This window comes from Manis javanica, chromosome 1, assembly GCF_040802235.1.
Source record: "Manis javanica isolate MJ-LG chromosome 1, MJ_LKY, whole genome shotgun sequence".
In the NCBI taxonomy this organism is placed as follows: domain Eukaryota; kingdom Metazoa; phylum Chordata; class Mammalia; order Pholidota; family Manidae; genus Manis; species Manis javanica.
This window is the reverse complement of record NC_133156.1, coordinates 5759712-5783795: the sequence shown is the minus strand read 5'-3', so window position 1 is coordinate 5783795 and position 24084 is coordinate 5759712. Positions and strand designations below refer to the sequence as shown.

The following is a 24084-nucleotide window of genomic DNA, read 5'->3' as shown; positions in this document are numbered from 1 at the left end:
TCCAGAGTTCTGTAAAAGTTGACTGAGAGTTTTTGCCAATTCACTGGTTGCTTTTATGGAGGGACAGAGCTCTGGACGTCCCTACTATGCCATTTTCAGTGATGTCCTATTGCTGCTATCTGTGGACCCCTGGTCACTATCCTTCATTTAGCAATGGCCTTCACTGTCACTGTCTTAACTCTATTCATTTCTTAATTTTTGGAGATTTTCATATATACGTAAGTGATCCTTCCATCGAGCTGCCTTCTCAGTTCCTTGAATTCCTCTCTTCCAAAGACCTTCTCCTCTACACTATTTCAGCCATTAGCTCCATATCCTAAACTTTAAAATTACCAATAGCTACAACCCCTCCAATATGCTGATTTCAAGTATCCACCCTCAAGTGGGTCCTTAATGCTGCCGGCCAATCATACTCTATTTTCTCTTGTCCATTCACTGTCCTACACAACTATTTACTACCCTCTTTCCTACCCTCCATACCTCCTCTTTCATCCTCTCTCTCAGAGACTGACCCTGCTTCCTATTTCAGCAAGAAAACGGGAGCAATTAACAGGATTGCTATAAACTTTCACCACCATATCTACCCGCCTACCAACACACACACACACACAATTGTACCTACATATGCTGCCTTTCCACCTATTATTATAGATGAACTCTCTATGCTCATATTTAAAGCCAATCCATCCACTTATGCCATAGACTCTACTCTATCTTACTCAAAACACTACTCCAATAATTCTCTCCTCTCTTCTACATCTCCAGTTTTCCTCCTCTCCACTCAGTCGTTCCCATTAGCATACATATGTTCTCTTTCCCATATTAAAAAAAACCCTCAAGCTCATGTTCCCCTGTGAGCTACCACCCCATTTGTCTGTCCCTCTTTGTAGCAACTCCTTTATAAAGTTATCTATTCTGTCTGTCTCTAATTTCACTCTCCCCATTCTCTCTTAACGCCACCCTAACTCTACCAAATTGGCTACTTTAGACCTCTCTGTTGATAAATCCAATGATCAATTTTTAGTCATCTCAAATGACCTCCCAGAGGCATTTAACAGAGTTCATCATTCCTTCTTCTATCTAGCTTACAAAAAAATGCTATATTCTGTTGTCCTCTTACTTTATATGTTCCTGCTATACCTGCTTTGCTGGTTCCTCCTCCTCTCCTGGGCCCCTTAACATTGGCGTACCCCAAGGCTCAGCCGTTGATTCTCTCCTCTTGTCTCTCCATGTTGAACCCTTGGTGATTTTATATGGTATCACCACTTTAAATATCATCTACATGCTTTTGACACCAATATTCTATCACTAGCCCATTCTGTTCTCTTGGACACCAGATTCATATATCCAGTTATTTACTCAACATCTGCACTTGGATATCGAACACAACCTCAAACTTAACATGTCCAAAACGAAATTCCTAACTCCTATTCTCAACACTCCAAACACATTCCACCTAAAATTTACCCTATCCCAATGATGACAACATCACCTTTTTAAATGGTCAGTCCAAAAAAAATGTTAAGATAATCCTTAACTCTACTTTCTCACATTCTGTATCTGATCCATTAGCAAATACTACTGGCTCTAACTTCAAAACAGGTTCAGGATCTCGTCAACTTCTACTGCTACCATAACCATATCGATTCTTTGAAAACCTAAGTCAAAATGCAAATGCACTCTGTCTTTTTGTCTCTTTTGTCTCTTTCTCACACACTGACCACTCATGTCACCATTAGAGGTGGCTACTAAAGAAGCTCCTTACTCTGATAGCTAGTAACTAATGGGGGAAAAACTAAAACATTTTCCCTGGCTTTCATAGGAACTTCATTTCAGGGTAACCAAACAACCCATGTTTATAAGGGACAACTCTTCTTTATAGAAGAATGACAACTAATAAATGTATAGGGCATGATAAAATTAGTAAATCAAAAATTTGGAACTGCTAAGGAAATAACTGATTCAGGAAAGGATCATCCACCTATTCTAAGACACTTAATGTAAAGTTGATGAAAAACTGGATATTCTCATGGTACTAAAGTGACAAACTACAGATTACTTGCTATTGACAAGGACGGAAGATAAAACATTTCACCTGAACACAGTCAAGACATTAGACCTAACTCCAAATATAAAAGACAGAGGACAAAGAACAAATTAAACCAATCATGAAAAAGTAATTAGATAAATCCAAAAGGCAGAGTCTTCTATGGGAATGATCTCTTCAAGAAGTCAATGCCATTAATGGTAAGGTGGGCACAACTAAAAGAGACTGATGAATCCTAACAATCAAATGTAATGTTTGGTCTTTGGATTATCACTTGAATGACCCAGCTATAAAATTTCAGGGATAATTTGGGAAATATGAATGTGGTCTGAGTTTACTATAACGATGGCAATCTAGTTAGATATGAAATTGGTATCATGGTACACAGAAAAATGACCTTTTAAAAAGCACACACTAACGTATGTAGGAGTAAATGTTCATGATATCAGCAATACAAATAATTATTTCCAAAAAAGTATACCAACATGTTAATAAACTTGCTTCTAAGTGATGGCCTATGGGTATTTATTTTACTATTCACTCTTCCCTATATGTTTGAAAATGTTCATAATAAAGTGAAAAAGTAAAAGAGAAATAAAATGAAAACACAAAGTCAGAGCATATCACTCTCCTACTCAAAATCCTCCACTGGCTTTATCCAGCATCAAAGTTAAAAAGCTGCACTAGGCTCTGTGTAATGTGGCCCCTCGTGTTAGACCTCATCCCCACCGCTCTGCCATTCAATCGCCCTGACCCACCCACACTGGTCTTCTTGCTGTTCTTCAACACATCAGGCATGCTCACACCTTAAGGCCTTTGCACTGGCAGTTCTCTTAACCTGAAGGTTCTTCCCCAGATTTTATGCACATTTACACCCTCATGTCTTCTGATATTTGCTTAAATCTTACCTTTTCAACAAGGTCCACTTTCTCCATTCTACTTAAAACTGCAACCTACCACTCCCAACACTCCCAATCTTCCTTATCCTACTGTATGTTTGCCCATCACAATGATCATTTTCTGACATACAATGTAATGTACTTATAATGTAAGGATCATGAAGGCAAGGATTTCTATTTGTTCACCCCAGCACCTGAAACATTGCCTAGCACACAAGAGGTGCTCAATCATTATTTCTTAAATGAATGAATGTCAGTTATAACAGTGCCTAACCATGGCACCACTATTACTACTATTATTTTGTATTGAATCCAGGAATCAAGGGGCTGTGATATGGGTGACAGTGATATCTTGCTCCTCTTTCCGATGGCAAGACAACTCCAGCCCAAGAGTCCTGAGGTACCCTCACACTTTCTAGTACTCCTTCCTTCCTGTCCTTTGTGCTGACCCTCATGTTGTCCCTAAACCCTCTATTGCAGTAATCCCTGTTAGGAAAATTAATCAAATGTGCCTGCCCAATTTTCCAAAATGGTCGTGTGCTCTAAAACTTATATCCCCTACTATCTTTCCAAGTCAAAACATCCAGTATGAGCAGGTTGAAAACAGAAAACAGACTAAAACCACTCTCACTGACTTCCAAGCAAAATAATTAGCTTTGCCAAAAAGTCTTAGCAATGGGGGAAGTGGGAAGACGCCTGTTAATCCAAATAATTCCCAACTGGTGAAAATATGGGCTGTAGACAGGAGGAGTGAACATTTTCAGGCAGTGATAGGAGGAGGGGAGGGAGGAGTAAATTAAGGGACCAATAATCAGAGTGACCATACATGTCCAGGAACCAATTCCCAGGGGTGTAGCCCCTAAGCAGTTCCTGATTTTTATGACTTTCCTTCCTTTACCTCCCACACAGTAAAACTTCTAACACTTTTCTTCCCTTACCCTCAGTGGTCCTTAAGACTGCAGATGGTCACAACAAGATAACTTGGGCAATAGAAACAAGGGAATGGTGTTATAATATGAGGCTTATTATTTCTAATAATAGGTTATTTATAAATCAAATAGTTTTTGGTTTGGCATTTCTCATATAAGAAAATGATATTCTGTTTCTGAAAAAAGGATTATTCCAACATTATCAAACCCCCCCAAGGGATATTTTAATTCAGCCCAAAAAGTGTTACCATTATGAGGAATATTTTTACATAAAAATTTTAGTTCTAAAACTCGCATTCGACTAACAATACTTGATGTTATGCAGTGGATTATCATTATCCACTGCAATATGGTCCAAGACCTACAATTTCCAAAGCCCTAACCTATACTCTAGTCATGCATGCTCAAGTTAAATTTCAGCTACCCTGTCATGTCAGCAGTTGGCTTCATGTTCTCAAACCCAAAGCAATCACAGTGCCTCTTAAAATGTGATTAAATACTTGAACTTCTCTTTGCCTCCCTGGCTGCTGGTGAAACAGGGGACAGCTGCTATCATCAATTCTTGAACAAAGATAAAGTGCTCTTGCCCGAAAACCCTGCCATGAGTCTTGTTTGGTATCAAAATGGTATATGCTTTTAAGTTCTCATCTGACTTCTCTTCTGCAACATCCCAAAAAATGGGAAATCAAAGATAAGCAAGATAAGCAAAGGCAGTAGGCGATATTATCATTTGAAAACCCTTAAAAAACTGTATTATTATCCTAAACTTGACCTTCAGAGAACAGGAATACACACTCTTCACTAGGGTATCCTCAGTGCCTAGCAAAGCAACACCATTATCACAAACACTCAAAAAATGAGTATTTCTTGACTAGCTAAGTACCCCAGGAAGGAAAACAAATTAGGAAAGCTATACCAACAGGACAATGGAGGCCTTATTATGTTAAAATTCTCCATGCTATCAACAGTTATCTTCCTAAAACATAGATCACTCATTTACAATTAGTGAGCATTTACTATAGGCTAAGTAGTAAATTAATTCAGAAAAATTAGTAAAACACAGACCTTGTCCTAAGTGGCTTACAATCTTGCAAAGGATGTAGATATGTTTTATTCTAATATAACCTGATAAGTACTAGAATTCTGTGCCAAGTTTTATGAGAATAGAGATTAAAAAGTAACTAATTCTGCATGGGTGAAGTGTCAGTGAAGAAATTAAAGAACAAGTAGAACTTGATTTTAAAGAATAAATAGGAGTTCACAAGATGAAAAGACAGGTGAGATGGTTGGGGAAGAACACTTTTCTAGTTATAAAGAACTGCATGTAAACAAAGGTTTATACGTAGCGCTGCCTTTACCTAAATGCAGGAAATGGCTAGGAATTTCTTATGATGAGAATATTAGGTTTAAGAAAATAAAATCACTGAAGATGAGGGTGGAAGGAAAGAATGGGGCTAGATTGTGAAGAGCCTTTCTACCATGTTTGGAAGTTTGAATTTCATCCTGCAGGCAAAGGTTTTTGTGCAGTGTGTCAATTACATCTATTTTAGAATGTAATAGTAATAATATGAAAAATGGATTGACACAGAAATAATCCAAAGCACAGATTTGTTAGATAATTATTATAGTGTTTTAAATGAAAAATTATGTTATGATATACCATAAGAATTTATTCACATCCATAAAAAATTCCAAAGGTCACTGCGATGGATACTATCTATTCAGTAAAATTCTAAATCAGCACAGATATCAAGGGACCTTGACAATCTAAAGTGCATCTAACTTTCCAACTTCACTTCTGGTCCCTTCTTTTCCGATTTTACAATCCAGCCACATCATATTATGTACCATTTCTTCAATCTGTTGCATACATTCATACTGTCATGTCCTCACTCTCACAGTACTTGTTATGCCTGCATGGACAACTCTCAAAAACTTCTACTCATCCTCCAAGAACCAGCTGAAAAAAAGGTTGTATCTGTAAGGTCCTCCCTGACTCCATCTCTTGAAAGGCAAATATTTATTATGCTTTCCTCTAGGCTTTCACATGAAACCATTCACCCTACTAATATAGCACTGATCACATTGCTTTGTTACCTATCCATTTATCTTCTCTCCTCTGCTTGAATGGCTGAGCTGGAGCCAATCATTTACAAACAAAATAAAATTAAACTGTACATATAAAATGATGAAATTAACCTCTCCCTCTTTCTCCACTGATATATAGAGATACACACATACACATTTTTTTGATTACCTGATAAAACTTGAACTTGGATCCAAGAATATGACACAGTGTTTGCGGTTCACACATACTCATATAAGATTCTAATAAAGATATAAAGAATTCATCATGTTCTGGCCTGCATTCAAACACTTCTAAAATGACATCCAAAACTCTATTGGGATCCAGATTAAAGCATCCTGCAAGAGATGATATACACACAAATCAAAAATGATTATACATCATTTCTACTGAAGCCATTAACTTTCAGGGACAACCTACATAACAAGATAAAAATGTTTTTAAAAACAACTGATTTTATAAATTTGCTTCCCCTTCCCCAGAAGAATATCTCCATAATTTTCAAGATCATCAAGTCCACTCCCCACATTTTACAGATAATAAACGTGACTTTCCCAGCATTACAAAGAGGGTTAGTGATAGAGCTGAAGCTCAGAATCTGCAAGACTAATTCAAGTAAACTTTCCTCTTTGCCACACTGTCTCATCAGTTACTGATTACTCTGGCTAGTGAAAGAGATAAACATTGTTAACTCTTAGCAAAATATGAAAATCAAACAATGCATTTTACAAGTTAAGCAACTAAAGGAGATTTTTTAATGTTTTATACAGAAGTACTTTGAATGTTTACATACAGTTAAAAGCTCAGATTCATGAAAGCAGAACATATTGTTGGAATCATTTTTTAGTTTATTTTACATACACAACAAAGCTACAGAACATAATTGTACCACTGATTTATACTTATGGTTTTGGGCAGCATTTATAAAGATAAGCAATAGAGAAAGAAAAAAATAAGGTAGAGCAGGAAAAGGATGGGAAAGAAGCACAGAATAAGTGCAGACGGCTACTTATCCTTGCTAATCCCTTAAGGTAAGCTCAAAAGGGCCAATGGACACATATTTAATAAACCTGCCTATCAGCCACCCTACTCTTAGTAAATCATTACCTCTATTTGCATTCAGCTTCAGCTGCTGCCATATTATATTATAGTGCAGTGACATCATATATGCATTTAATTTATGAGAATACAACCATTTACACACAGCCAAAAAGTGATAGAAATAAAAATTAAATTAAATGATACAGGCAATTCTACCCACCATTCCTCTCAATAAAATGTATACTTATGACCGAAAGTCAGCATGAGATATTAATCTGCTATGCCATTTATATCAGTTCCCATATGTCTTATGCATTAAGCCAATAGAATTCTAGTGTTTTAAATTACATATCTTTTCATTAGACACAACCCGTACATGCAAGCTAACCACTTCACTGTGGCAAGCAAATAAACACTGGCTAATGCCCCAGAAAATAGAACTGTGCTGATCTTAGGGAGAGATATTATATCAAACACTGTACCTAACAGATGACTCTGGGGATTTATCGAAGAAAATTCTTAAATAACCTATTTTAAAAGATTTCCAGAGTTACTCCTATTAACTCTGCAATTATATTAAATGCTATAGAACTAATGTCTGATTCACAGTATCTTGGCAATTACTTGGAAAACAAAACTCTTCAAATACCATAAGTATTTCTTTCCTCTTTTTATGAAATCTGAAGTTAAGAACACATTTTTTTTCCATTTCACATACTAAGGAAAAAATGGACTAACACATTGATCATGTCTTACTGAAAAGAGTTCCAATTTTCACAAATCCTCCAAAAAGATGTTTACCTAAAGTTCTCAGAAGAAAACGTCTAAATATTTTAGCCCTTCCCTGTACCCCCAAAAAGTATGGTTCCAACATAACAACTGAAAAAGTGAAATAAATGTAAAACTGACTCCAAAATAGCAATTTGAATTTTTAAATGCTACTAGAAGAAATATAAAATATGAAAAGGTAAAACTACTTTGTAAAACTAGGAGTTTTCTTAAAAGTCAAACTTACACCTACCATATGACCCAGCCATTTCACTCCTAGATATTTTCCCAAAAGAAGTAAATATCTATGTCCACACAAAGACTTGTACACAAATATTCCTAGCACCTCTATATTCAATAGGACACACTCAAATGTCCATCAACATATGAATGGGTAAAGAAATTGTGGTACAGTATATTTGTAGTATATACAGTAGAATACCACTCAGGAATAACAAGGAAAGAACTATTAATATAAACAACAGGCACGAATCACAAAATAATAATGCTGAATGAAATAAGCCAGACAAAATAGAATATTTGTTATATGATTCCATTTATAAAAGAATTCCAGAAAATGCAACCTGGTCTGTAGAGTCAGAAAGCAGGTCAGTGGTTGCCTGGGGAGGGAGTGAGGGGGAATGAAATAAAAAAGGAGGAAATTTGGGGTTGGGGGAGGAGGTGATAGAAACAAGCATTATCTAAGTTGCAGTGAGGTTTTCACAGGTGTATACATATGTTAAAACTCAAGATGCACTTTAATTTGGACAGTTTATTATATGTCAATTATGCCTGAATAAAGATGGGAAAAATGCCTCCAAAGTGCTAGTAACATTGACAATAAACAATATCAAAGTAGGATTTAGTAAATTCTCCAACCTTATAACTACTCCTACATTTACTAAATGTAAAGATTCAATCATTATATAAAATGAATAATATTCTAACAGAAAGGACAAAAGATACACTGAATATAATTTTCAAAAAAATGGCTGGCTTATAATTAATTACCCATTAAGCTACATATACAAAACTTGTATATAAGAACTAGAACAGCAACATGTTACATGGAAATGTTGTTTCATTCACATTAAAGTTTACATTTTTAGTTTTGCTATAATATGAACCACTGACATGTTTTATTAAGCAGTATTACTCTATTGAGACTTCTATCAATGACCTGCACTGTCAACTATTTACTAACTTCTTTCCAGGTGCAATTTAAGGCAGTAATCTACAAGAGGCAGTATATGCACTTCTATTTATAACAGGTATCAACCTTGCATCTTTCAAAAAGAAGAACTGGCTAATGAATTTACTTTAAATGTCTCAAATGCCATCAGTTAGTCCAATCAACTGGAGTGACCTTTGCTACATAAGACAGAAAATGTAACCAAACCAAAGATTTTTAAAATGCTTTTTAAAACCTTACAGATTTGCTAAGTAATAGCTAATCTATTTCATATACAATGGGACTCTAGTAACAATCACTAATCTTGAATGTCCAAAGTAATTTTTTTCTAATGGCAGCAGTGGCAGAACATTGGCACTCTTGTGCTCAAGCATCTTAGAAGGTTCTTGTCCACTCTAACCATCAGTAGTCATGTGACCTTACGAGAGAACATAAGCTTAGCTCCCTACCTCTTTCACCAGCTACATTAAGGAATATTTATAAGCACATATAATATCTTTATGACTTTTGAGGAACAAACAAAGAAACCATATCAGAAGGGAACAAGTGGAAAAATATAGAAATGGTGAATCTGTAATGGTGAAATTCCTTCATTTAAATGAACATAAATACCAAGTATATACCATATGCTTGTGATACAGAGATTAATAAAATGCTTTCTCAAATCTTGAGGACTTCACACCTTTTGGGTGATACATCTTTGAAAAAATATACTGAAAAGTAACTGGAGTTTCCTCAAAGATGGACAAGATAGCCAGTGTATTAGAGCAAGTGATTTTAACTAGAGGCAAAAATATAATTAAACTGACAATGGTTGTTTTAGGAAAAGGCCGAATTGAAATTCTTAACAGGAAGAAAAAACCAATGTAATATTGTAAACATGATTGGGAGAGATGTGTAGCCCGTAATGTCAAACAATATGATAGCTCCAGAAACCATGTTTCTGATATAACAGACCTTCCAATACAGAAAAACCTTATTTTGAATAAAACAACACGATCTGGCATCTAGAATTCACTTTAGTAATAGGCTATACTATGGTCTGAATGTTTGTCCTCCACCTCTTCCCCCCAAAAATTCCTGTGTAGAATTTCTAATGCCCAATATGATGGTATCAGAAGGTGGGACCTATAGCGGGGATAGGGTGGGGTGGAGGGGATGATTAGGTCATGAGAATGGAGCCTTCACAAATGAGAGCAATGCCCTTTAAAAAAAAAGAGCTCCCTTGCCCCTCCCACCATATGAGGATACCTCAAGAAGTCAGCAGCCTGCAACCCAAAAGAGAGCTTTCATCAGAACCCAAACATGCTGGTGCCCAATCTTGGGATTCCTGCCTCAAGAACTCTTAAACATACCTTTCTGTTCTTTATAAAGCCACCCAGTCTGTGGTACTGTGTTACAGTAGCCCTAATCAACTAAAACAGGCAAATATAAACCTATATTAGACTATTTCTAAGAAATAGTATTTGCAAAAAACTGCACATAGGATCAAGGCAAGAACAAAAGAATGAAGATGCAGAAAAATGAACCTTGCAAAAAAAACAAACAAAATGATAGTATAATTCTAAAAAAAACTAGCCATGAGAACACCAATTGCTATCTTCTTTTTCATAGTAGAGAAAAACAACTTCTTCGTAACTAGTATACAGTAAAGAAACTTCAATAAGGCAAAAACTTAAGCAGAGGAGGCAGTCAACTGGCTTCCCTTTCAAAGGGACAGCAGACAGCTAACACAGTAAGATGTTTCTAGGCTGAAGGGCACTTATATTCAGACCGGTCCCAGTATAAAGTATTAAGCATACTCAAGAAAACATAGATAACATAGTTAATATAGAAATGGGTTAAATGTCCCATAATCTGTCCAAGAATAAAATCATTTGGCTTGGGGTTTTATTCTGTGTTTAATGTTTTTCAGTCATTTGACAAGCAACCACATTTAACATGTAATACTCAAGAGGCAGAGACTCTCACCCTACCCCCAGCCAAAGCTACAACCTTGGACACCAGGCAACAAATGAAGGTCCTGAAATTTGATGAAGAGGTCTCTGATTGAGGGTGAGTAGGACAGGACTAGAGCCTAGGCCAAAGAGATCCTGAACCACTAAACCCAAAACCAGGAAGAACCATTTTCATTCTTTAAAACTAAACTCAAGTAAGCTAGGTCCATAAATAATGTTAGCCAGCACTTTTGATTTAGAGCAGGGATTAGCACACTACAGCCTATGGCTCAAATCCATTCAGTTTTTGTAAATAAAGTTGTACTGGAACACAGAAACAATCATTTATTTAGATACTGCCTGTGGCTTCCTTCATACTACAATGGCAATGTTGAGTAGTTCCAACAAAAACTATGTGGCCCACAAAACAAAAAAAATATTTACTATCTCATTCTTAACAGAAAAAAGTTTGCTGACCACTAATTTAGAAGAATACCTAGCTACTACCTTCTTTCGAAGGGTATTCAGAAGAGTAAAGTGCCTATGGTTTAGTTCAGCAATCAAAGGAGTCCAGTTCTAATATCCTCGTCTCTAATTTATTGTAGATGTTTTCTGCCATCTTGTAGGGATGGTTCATGTGGGATCTATCATGACAGCTCAAGAACTTACCGATCCCTATCCTATTAACTCCTATTTGATGTTTTTCAAATTTAGTGTCAGGTTTGAAAACACAACCACATGCAGGCTCATAAAATTTCTGCTTCCTTGCTTTTTCATGCAGTAAACAACCCCAGACTATAGGCAGGCTAGGAACTTTTTTTATATTTAGGATATAAACATTTTGATAAACTAGAATCTTTTAGGGAACAAGTAAATTCCCTTTAGTTAAAGGGTAATGAATAAGGAAGCTCCTGATCAGACTAAGTACCATCCTGTTCCCCCACCACAATGTCAGGGGAAGGAAGGTAAGAATCACTACAAACTGTACAAGAAAGGGGGAAAAATGCAGTCATTTTTCAACAAGTATTTATCCAGCACCTATACATCAGGCACTGAGGTCAGAGATACTAAACCGAACAAACAAAAATCCATGTCCTCATGGAGCCTACATTCCAGTGGGGTTGGAGAATAAAATGCATTGCATGTTATATGGTGGTAGGTGCTCAGAAGCACAGTGAACACGAGGCAGGCCTGGGGGAGATGGCAGGGAAGGCTACACCCAGGAGGTGACATTTGTGTGCGTCATAGTATGCTTGATACTAGAAGTTTAGCCCATAAAACCTAACTTTTCATTCTCATGGAATATCCATTATGTCATGAGCTTGCAGTTGTGATTCCCACACTGTTCTTCAGAGAAAATAACACAACCAGTTCTCTGAGGGCAAAGTTAAAAAAAAAGTAAGTAGCATCCATTCTCCCAGTTAGATAAAAACACACCTTCAGAAAAACCCAGCTTCCAAATGTTGCCAAAATAACAGGGAACTAAAATAAAAAGTTATAAATTCAGAAGGACAAAAAATAGAAGAAACAAGGCCAGATGGGATGACAAGATGTAGGCAAACAAAGTGAAAAAAAAAAAACCAGGTACTTAAACAGCACAAAATTCTTATGTGGGAAACACCATCTTAGGAAAGTACATAGCAGGCCATAAGGAAAGACAAACCTATAGGAAAGCAGTACTGACAGGCATCTCAAGCTAGAACAAAATGCTGCAGGAAAAAGGTACAGCCAACCCTAGAAAGGGAAAAAGAAACCCTACAGGAGGATTTTTTAAATATGCCATTGCTGCACAGGTAAGGAAGAGCCCTGCAGGCCTAGGGGAATACAAGTCTTGGCGTGAAAACAGGAGGAAGTAGCAGAGAGAGTAAATCAGCTGCCAAAACTAAACTTACTTCAAAGAAAGTAGAAATTTTAAACTAAAAGCATCTTACCTTCTCTACCAAAAGCATGAGCTAAGAATATGATCTTTACTAAAGACGACTATAGTTAAACCTAGTTTTATCTGAGTTCCTACTCAGTATAACATTGGAAGAACTGTGTAAGGATCAGGATGCTCCCCTCTCTTAGTCATACATAAATTTAAAAAACAGGGAAAGAAGTTGAGCATAAACATCTCTTAAAAATATAACCAGAGAGGATTAAAGATGGCATGAGAGGAGAGACAGAGGCTTCCTCCTAAAACTGCACACAACAAGAAAATATAGTTGGCACAACTAATCCTGAGACAGCAACAGGAAAGAGGACAGCGCAAGACTGCATACACCTGGAGAAAAGAGCAGACCTCACTGAACGGGGGTTGGAAAGCTGGGATTGGTGGAGTTCCTGGGAAGACTGGGTTTCTGGCTGCTTGTGGAAAGCAGGGATCCATATCCGGCTACTCTGGGACAAAAGCTTCTATCTTTGTGCTTGGTCCACTAGTTCAGGCAGTGGAGACAGGCACAGCAGCTGGGAAGTGGGGTACAGCTCTTCCCTCCCCCCCAGGCACCAATACCACTCCTCCACTGCGACCACCAACATTGCGTCAGGGGATGAACAGCTCCAGAATAGAGCTTCTGGATACTAGAGGGCGCCATGTACAAATATGAAACACCAATGAAACCAGGTCCAGAGTAAAATCACGAATACAACTCCCGAGAAAGATTTCAATGATATGGACCTCGTGACTCTTCCTGAAAGGGAGTTCAAAATAAAATTCATCAACATGCTAATGGAGATACAGAAAGATATTCAAGAACTTAGGAATGAATTCAGGATGGAGATCCAATCATTGAAGAATATGATGGAGGGTATTAAAAGCAGGTTGGATATGGTGGAGGAGATGATAAATGAAACAGAAAATAGGGAAGAGGAATACAAAGAAGCTGAGGCACCGAGAGAAAAAAAGGTATCTTAGAATGAAAGAATATAGAGAGAACTGTGTGACCAATCCAAATGGGACAATATTCGCATTATAGGGATACCAGAAGAAGAAGAGAGAGAGAAAGGGATAGAAAGTGATTTTGAGGAGGTAGTTGCTGAAAACTTCCCCAGCGGGGGGAAGGAGATAGTCTCTCAGGCCAGGGAGATCCACAAATCTCCCAACACAAGGGACCCAAGGAAGACAACACCAAGACACATAGTAATTAAAATGGAAAAGATCAAGGATAAGGAAAAATTTTTTAAAGCAGCCAGAGACAGAAATAAGATCATAGACAAAGAAAAACCCATCAGGGTAACATCAGACTTCTCAGCAGAAACCTTACAGGCCAGAAGGAAGTGGCATGATGTATTTAATGCCATGAAGCAGAAGGGCCTGGAACCAAGATTACTTTATCTGGCAAGATTATCATTTAAATTTGAAGGGATTAAACAATTTCAAGATAAGGAAAAGCTGAGAGAATTTACCTCTCACAAACCATCTCTGCAGTCTATTTTGGAGGGACTGCTATAGATGGAAGTGTTCCTAAGGTTGAATAGCTGTCACCAGAGGTAATAAAATGACAGTAAAGAAATTAGAAGAGCTAATTACTAAGCAAATGCAAATGTAAATTAACTATCCCCAAAGTCAATCAAGGGATAGCCAAAATTACAGAATATGATACCTAATATATAAAGATTGGAGGAAGAAAAAGGAGGAGAAACAGAAAAGAACATTTAGATTGTGATTGTAAAACCATACTGAGTTAACATACACTCTTAGATGGTAAGGAAATTAACCTTGAACCTGTGGTAAACATTAATCTAAAGCCTGCAATGGCAATAAGTACATACCTATTGATAGTCAACCTAAATGTAAATGGACTGAATGCACCAATCAAAAGACAGGAGTTACTGAATGGATTAAAAAAAAGACCCATCTATATGCTGCTTACAAGAGACTCACCTCAAACCCAAAGACATGCAGAGACTAAAAGTCAAGGAATGGAAAAAGATATTTCATGCAAACAACAGGGAGAAAAAAGCAGGTGTTGCAGTACTAGTACCAGACAAAATAGACTTCAAACCATTGAAAGTAACAAGAGATAAAGAAGGACATTACATAATGATAAAGGGGGCAGTCCAACAAGAGGATATAACCATTCTAAATATATATGCACCCAACACAGAGGAGCATCAGCATATGTGAAACAAATACTAACAGAACTAATGGAGGAAATAGAATGCAATGCATTCATTTTAGGAGATTTCAACATACAATTCACTCCAAAGAATAGATCCACCAGACAGAAAATAAGTAGGGACACAGAGGCACTGAACAACACACTAGAACAGATGGACCTAATAGACATCTATAGAACTCTACACCCAAAGTCAACAGGATACACATTCTTCTCAAGTGCACATGGTTCTCCAGAATAGACCACATACTAGGCTACAAAAAGAGCCTCAGTAAGTTTCAAAAGATTGAAATTCTACCAAGCAACACTTCAGACAACAAAAGTATAAAACTAGAACTAAATTGCACAAAGAAAGCAAAAAGGCCCAAAAACACATGGAGGCTCAACAACATGCTCCTAAATAATCAATGGATCAATGACCAAATTAAAATAGAGATCAAGCAATATGTGGAAACAAATGACTACAACAACACAAAGCCCCAACTCCTGTGGGATGCATTGAAAGCAGTCTTAAGAGGAAAGTATATAGCACTCCAGGCATATTTAAAGAAGGAAGAACAAACCCAAATGAATAGTCTAATGTCACAATTATCAAAATTGGAAAAAAAAGAACAAATGAGGCCTAAAGTCAGCAGAAGAAGGGACATAATAAAGAACAGAGAAGAAATAAATAAAATTGAGAAGAATAAAACAATAGAAAAAAATCAATGAAACCAAGAGCTGATTCTTTGAGAAAATAAACAAAACAGATAAGCCTGTAGCCATACTTATTAAGAGAAAAAGAGAATCAACACACATCAACAGAATCAGAAACGAGAAAGGAAACATCATGACGAACCTAACAGATATACAAAGTATTCTTAGGACTACTATGAACCCCTATATGCTAACAACCTGGAAAACCTAGGAGAAATGGATAACTTCTTAGAAAAATACAACCTTCCAAGACTGACCAAGAAAGAGACACAAAATCAAAACAAACCAATTACCAGCAAAGAAATTGAAGTGGTACTCAAAAAACTACCCAAGAACAAAACCCCTGGGCCAGATGGATTTACCTCGGAATTTTATCAGACAGACAGAGAAGACATAATACCCATTCTCCTTAAAGTTTTCCAAAAAAATAGAACAGGAGAAAATACTCCCATACTCATTCTATGAAACCAACATCACCCTAATACCAAAACCAGGCAAAGACCCCACCAAAAAATGAACATTACAGACAAATATCCCTGAAGAACTTAAATGCAAAAATACTCAATAAAATATTAGCAAACCGAATTCAAAAATTCATCCAAAGGATCATATATGATGACCAAGTGGGATTCATCCCAGGGATGCAAGGATGGTATAATATCTGAAAATCCATCAACATCATTAACCACATCAAGAAAAAGGACAAAAACCACATGAGGATCTCTATATGTGCTGAAAAAGCATTTGACAAAATTCAACATCCACTCATGAAAAGAACTCTCAACAAAATGGGTATAGAGGGCAAGTATCCCAACATAACAAAGGCCATATAGGATAAACCAACTGCCAACATCATACTGAACAGTGAGAAGCTGAAAGCTTTTCCTCTGAGATTGGGAACAAAATAGGGTTGCCCACTCTCCCCACTGTTATTCAACATAGTACTGGAGGTCCTAGCCATGGCAATTAGACTAAACAAAAGAAATACAAAGAATACAAATTGGTAAAGAATAAGTCAAACTGTCACTATTTGCAGATGACATGATATTGTACATAAAAAAACCCTAAGGACTTCGCTCCAAAACTACTAGAACTGATATCAGAATACAGCAAAGGTGAAGGATACAAAATTAACACAGAAATTTGTGGCATTTCTATAGAGTAACAATGAACTAATAGAAAGACAAATCAGGAAAACAATTCCATTGCATCAAAAAGAATAAAATACTTAGGAATAAACCTAACCAAGGAAGTGAAAGAACTATACCCTGGAAACTATAAGACACTCTTAAGAGAAATTAAATAGGACACTAACAAATGGAAACTCATCCCATGCTCTTGGCTAGGAAGAATTAATATCGTCAAAATGGCCATCCTGCCCAAAGCAATCCACAGATTTGATGCAATCCCTATCATATTACCAATGACATTCTTCAATGAACTGGAACAAATAGTCCAAAACTTCTTATGGAAGCACCAAAGACCCCAAATATCCAAAGCAATCCTGAGAGGGAACAATAAAGTGGGGGAGGATCACACTCCACAACTTCAAGCTCTACTACAAAGCCACAGTAATCAAGACAGTTTGGTACTGGCACAAGAACAGAGCCACAGACCAGTGGAACAGAATTGAGATTCCAGACATTAACCCAAACGTATATGGTCAATTAATATATGAAAAAAGAGCCATGGACATACAATGGGGAAATGACAATCTCTGCAACAGATGGTGCTGGCAAAACTGGACAGCTACATGTAAGAGAATGAAACTGGATCATTGTCTAACCCCATACACAAAAGCAAATTCTAAATGGATCAAAGACATGAATGTAAGTCATGAAACCATAAAACTTTAGTGAAAAAATAATAGGCAAAAATCTCTGGGACATAAACATGAGGGACTTCTTCATGAACATATCTCCCTGGGCAAGGGAAACAAAAGCAAAAATGAACAAGTGGGACTGTATCAAGCTCAAAACCTTCTGTACAGCAAAGGATACCATCAATAGAACAAAAAAGTACCCTACAGTATGGGAGAATATATTTATATATGACAGATCCGATAAAGGGTTAACATCTAAAATATATAAAGAGCTCACACACCTCAACAAGCAAAAAACAAATAGTCCAATTAAAAAATGGGGAGAAGAGCTGAACAGACAGCTCTACAAAGAAGAAATTCAGATAGCCAACAGACACATGAAAAGATACTCCACATTACTAGTCATCAGAGAAATGCAAATTAAAACCACAATGAGATATCACCTCACACCAGTAAGGATCACCACCATCCAAAAGACAAATAACAACACATGTTGGTGAGGTTGTGGCAAAGGGGGAACCCTCCTACACTGTTGGGGGGAATGTAAATTAGTTCAACCATTGTGGAAAGCAGTATGGAGGTTCCTCAAAAAGCTCAAAATACCATTTGACCCAGGAATCGCACTTCTAGGAATTTACCCTAAGAATGCAGCAGCCCAGTTTGAAAAAGACAGATGCACCCCTACGTTTATCACAGCAGTATTTACAATAGCCAAGAAAAGGAAGCAACCTAAGTGTCCATCAGTAGATGAATGGATAAAGAAGATGTGGTACATATACACAATGGAATATTATTCAGCCATAAGAAGAAAACAAATCCTACCATTTACAACAACATGGATGGAGCTAGAGGCTATTATGCTCAGTGACATAAGCCAGGTGGAGAAAGACAAGTATCAAATAATTTCACTCATATGTGGTGTATAAGAACAAAGAAAAACTGAAGGAGCAAAAGAGCAGCAGAATGATAGAATCCATGAATGAACTAACAGTTACCAAAGGGAAAGGGACTGGGGAGGATGGGTAGGAAGGGTGGGATAAGGGCGGAGAAAAGAAAGGGGGCTTTACGATTAGCATGTATAATGCCGGGTGGGGGGGTGCATGGGGAGGGCTGTGCAACACAGAGAAGACAAGTAATGATTCTACAGCATCTTACTACGCTGATGGACAGTAACTGTAATGGGGTTTGTTGGGGGGACATGGTAAAGGGGGAAGTCTAGTAAACATAATGTTCTTCATGTAACTCTAGAATAATGATAACTAAATGAATAAAAAATATCTTAAGAGAAAAAATATATATATATATAGCCAGAGAAGCAGGAAATACAACTTCTCCAAAAGGTCGCAAAACCTAATACATCTAGGTGTTAGATAATCTTCCCTAAGTTAGCATAATACCTAACCATTAAGAGCGACAATTCTTTCCTTTCTTGAAAAATCAGAACTACGTATTTTCTACCATTCATTCCTCCTTTTTATAGGAGCCAACTATTTCCTCTATATGCTCAATGCAAATAAAAAGAATAATGCTAAAGAAATATTTATTTTTTAAAATTCTTATATAAAAACAACTTTCCTGTTACACTTTTATACCACCTGCTGCACTTACTTTAACAGGCTACTGTAAAGATAAAATAAGGTGTGTTCCATGTCCCTGATAAAGATATTTTGTAAATCAAGTTCACAAATACTAAACATCTCTGCATTTCAGAAGTTCAGCAAAGACTTTATTGATGTTTCAACTGCTTACTTTATTTTCTGCTCTCTATAAAATTATTGAGAAATACTTAAAAGTTGAAGAGAAATGCCAGAGAAAGCAGAAACTAATACAAACACACAGGTAACAGTGACAAAAAGATTTCTCATCATCAACTTAAATTTTTTATTACTGATAAAATCTTAAAAGAACAAGTTTAAAAACACATGCTCTCATTTCTTAATTTAAAAAAAACTATAGGGAATGCACTCATTTTGTCTTTATGGATATCCTCCAATGACTAAAAAACTCATTTCTTATTAACATACTATGCATGTCTTACCTATTAAAGATTTGATATTTTCTAAGATTAAATCACGAGTAATATTTCCAGATAAATCTTGCCCCAATTCAGCAATCAGCTTGGCATAACCTTCATTCTCATCTCTTAACAAATTGATTTTTTGCTGCTTATAACTGAAATTAGATAAACATCATACAGGGGATAAAATTAATTTCAATTAGTAAGGTTAATTAAGAGTACTGTATTCTTTTCACTGAATATTCTTATTTCTCTTAGATAACAATACTAAGAATTGTTGAAAACTTACCTTTGTTTATCTTTTAGGATAGAATGATAACAATAGTTCAAAGAGACAATTACACAGGGAAAATCAGTAACACAAAGAATAGATATTGCTAATCCCAAGGAGCAACAACAAACCACTATTTCCATCACTCAGGATATACCCTAGAATATAGCCCGTTGTAAATTATTTTAAAGCACTGAACACTATTTCAACTTCTAATATGGGAAAAAATTTATACTGGTTTCACACAGGCCACGTTCAATGCTGACTCAGTAATTACAGGCTACTTTTAAAAGGAAAAAATAGGAGACACATGGTAAGAGCAACATAAAAAACCTTCAACTGCCTTTAGAAACTTCTAGTATTCAAACTGAGAGCTAACAAAACACACTCAGGCACTTAATCTGCAATAGAAAGGTACATGTACTTACAAGAGTTTTGTCTTGATTTTAACGGACTTTTGATTGAATTGCTGTGATTGTTTGATAAGCCCTAATGATTCCAATGTTTCTGGATCCAGGAGTTCCTTTAGAACTGTGTCTGAAACTAAATACTGCATTAAAAAATATTAAAGGCCATTTATTCCTTAGCATTCCAACTACACAACCACAATATTTAAAATATATTATATATTTATTTATATTGAGTATATTTCAATATATTCAAAACAGCTTTTCCCAAATACTAAAATAACACAAAAATGTATCAACTTGTAACAATAAAAAAAGCTTAGAACTTCAGTTGAAAAAATGAAGACTGCAAACATTGAAAAATGTGACACATAACTCTTTAAAAAAACACTCACTAAAAAATTAAATGCATGCAGTAGATGGCCTACAAATGACAAGAACAACAGATGAAATGCTGATTAAAATTAAATCTGTCAACTGTATTTTAAGATAATACAGCACTTCGGTTAAATTCTAGCACAGCAAAGACAAGGACATTCTTTCAGGTCTGAGTAATGGCATTTCCCTTTGATTCTAAATGCATAAACATAAAATGGTTTATTAGACAATGATTATGACAATTTCTAGAATTTATTATTTTTAAACTACATTCATTTCTTTTCTCCTTACCTAATCGTTTAGGAAAAATTGCTCATTTTAAAAGCTGTCCACATCATTTCTACTCACTTGATAGATGTTTACCTTTCTCTCAGGAATTTATTAGGTCAGGAATACCACCTAAGGTTTTACATGTATAGATAAATGATATGGTAGCATGCCTACTTCATAGAAATAATTAGTATGTCTAATTTTACAAATCATTCCATTTCAAAACCCCAATCTCACCTTAAAATGAATAGTCAACTAGATGTCAACATTCTCCTCCATTAACGTGTTTACTGTAATTACAAGTGTTCAATGGAAAATGCAGAAAGTGTTTTTTAAAACTTACCAAACATGCTAATACCAATTGTGTAAAATAGTCTCTCTTGTTTTTTTCTTCTAAACAACTTGTCTCAGTATCTACAGTGAAGGAAAAAAAGATGAAAGTTTGACATATTTTCCTAGACTATCTCCAACACTAAAATAAGATACTTAATTTTCTTTAAAACTAGCTAATTCTGAAATGCTCATTTGGAAAAAAAATCTGAAACTATGGTAAGCATGAGCTGTCCTCTCTATGCATATGAATGCTTAGAATTAATTTCTCCTTATACTGGAGACTGATCCTGTGACCAATGGCATACCCAAAAAATGGTAAAACCTTAAAATGGTAAGGGAATTACACAGAAGCTGCATGCTATGGCACTGGAAAAGCAACAAAGCTTCAAAAAAAACCCACTGTTTTCAAAAATGGAAATATTAAAGCAAAGTTTAAATGACCACATGTCACAGATGCTAAAGAAGAAATTTCTTTCTTGAGTGTTAAGTTGAACTGGGTGACAACAAAGATTTCTTCTGACATTAAAGCTCCTATTACTCAGGAAGTTCAAAACTCTTGACCTTGGCCACCTTGTTACCATGTACCATGTTCTATTCAAGCTACCTGGCCATCAGTTCTAAGAAAAGACAGTATTAAAAGATATTTTTAATATCCTATTTTGAGTTATAATTCTAGTCAGTAAACAAAAATGTATTCAAGATTTTTATTTCCTTCCTACTGAAATCTTTTTTAAAAGCTGAGACCTCATTGTTGTATATCTGAAACCAATAAAGATTGCATATCAACAATACTTCAATAAAAAAACAGACCTATATGTCAAATAATTTTCTTAAGTATGAAATAAATAAAACAATTAGCTCTAAATGCCAAGCATCAAAAATTTCAACTAGAATTAGCAAGATTACAAAGCTGATTTTAGGATTATTACTTTAATTACATACTATTATTTTAAAGTCAACTCATACTTTAGAATGTGCTATAGAAAGTAGCACTGATTTTAGGGATGTATTAAAAGTTGTCCTCTAAGTATTGTAGGGCTCTCCCCAGACATCCTACCACCGCTTTGCTTCGGTTTACTTTCTACCGCTGTCCATGAGAATTGAGAGAAGGGGGTTTATCATGAAATATACCCATGTTTTCTTCGCCCTTCTCCATTTTCCCTTCCTGGACAGTGCCATTTCCCAATATCCTGGCCAATGTAGCTAACTTCAGAAAACTTAGCCTTTTTATTTGAAATGGCTTAATTTAGCTTCATTTTATATCAAGATACATTCTGAAAACTGAATTATAAACTAAAACTAGCACTAGTTTATAAACAGTGATTATACTCACATTTGACTTACAATACTATTTTCTCTAAAGAGTAAACAGATATATATTTTACATTTATAAAAATATTTGTACATTGTAAAATACTTACTTTGGAAGAAAACATTTTAACACAGTACAATAATTTAATAAACAGCACTTTTTACAGGTGAAATAAAGGCTTTATACCTACCTAATATGCAGAATACATCAGCAAGAATGGAAGGCATATCCTCATGAAATTCCTAATTTTAAAAATATAATTATTCATAATAAAACACTAGAATAGCACACCAGCAAGTATAATGGTTTCAGAAGAACAAAACCCCAACACCACTGTGTTGATACGTAATAAAATTCTTCATGTTTCATAATATAGAGAAAATAAAGAGACAACAGTTGGAAAAAAATGTTTAAATTTCTATCATTAAATAACTTGATAAAAAATAGAAACCTAAATAAAATGAACAGCAGGAAATATTAAAGAGCACAACTGATTGAAATTTTTCCAATGAATTTTCATGTTAGAAACCACTGGAATTTGCAGTATCTCACACCTACCTAAAGGAAAACTGTTAAAAATGGTTTATTTCTCATCCAAAATTTCAAATATTGTGCCCATCACTGACCTATGCAAAAACCATAGTAGTATCAGAACAGAAATCTAAAAAATATAAGAACAATCACAAGCTGGTGGTCCCTAATTCAAGATTCTCTGAAGACAATTACCAAAAATCTATCTTTATTTTCCTTATGCTCTAACAGTTGTAAGCCTTTGGAGAAACAGACCCAAAAATCTCCCCTCATTTCTGGATGAAAACTTCAACATTTTTACTAGATCTGTCTCCTAACTTCCCACTCCCATGCCCCATTTTAGAGCCATTTTTCATTAGGAAGGACATAATTCAATTATTGCAGTTAGTTCGCTGGCACTGTAGTAACCCTAAAACTAGCCTATTTTCAGAGACTAAAGGAAAGAAATGTAATTCGAAAGAAAAACCTGGCAGCTGTAAGAGACACACAGGATATGCTGCTGTGGCTAAGAAGCGGGCCCGAGCGATTCAGTACTATGAGAAGGCCATGACAAAGACAATCCAGCTGCAGAAGAATACGTATCACGAAGGACTGAAAGGAAGGGTGAGCTAAGGAAGAACAGAACACACATTTTACGGTAACAGATGGCACTTGTCATGGTGAGCATTTCGTAATGTACATAAATGTGGAATCACTGTCATACATCTAGAACTAATATGTCAACTACACTTAGTAATACTTTAATAAACATTAAGTTCATTTGGACTGTTCATTTTCAATAAATGAGAAAAGTATTATAATCAAATTCCATTAATACACTAAACCCTACACCAATGCCCAATTAATGGAATGAAATAACCTTAACTGTCAACCAGATTTTAGCCTCAAAATTCTTAAATGGCTATGAATTTTGGCTATGTCTACTTGAATGCAAGTAGTCAGGATACCTGAAGACCAGAAATAATAGAGCAAGACAAGAGTTTTCAAACATGGAAAACTCACTGTTGAAAGACTACTCCAACATGAACTAAGGTTGCTTTCTCATACAGAC

The 24084-nt window shown here is 35.8% G+C and overlaps 1 protein-coding gene across 1 annotated transcript in view; it reads right to left on the bottom strand.

The window, feature by feature from the left end:
* LOC118969644 (THO complex subunit 2-like) overlaps window positions 1-24084 on the bottom strand; it is a 133395-nt gene that overhangs the window by 85483 nt on the left and 23828 nt on the right. The window contains 5 exon segments of the mRNA XM_073222184.1: window positions 6133-6299; window positions 19553-19686; window positions 20231-20352; window positions 21201-21271; window positions 22693-22744. Coding sequence (XP_073078285.1) covers window positions 6133-6299; window positions 19553-19686; window positions 20231-20352; window positions 21201-21271; window positions 22693-22744 — 546 coding nt within the window.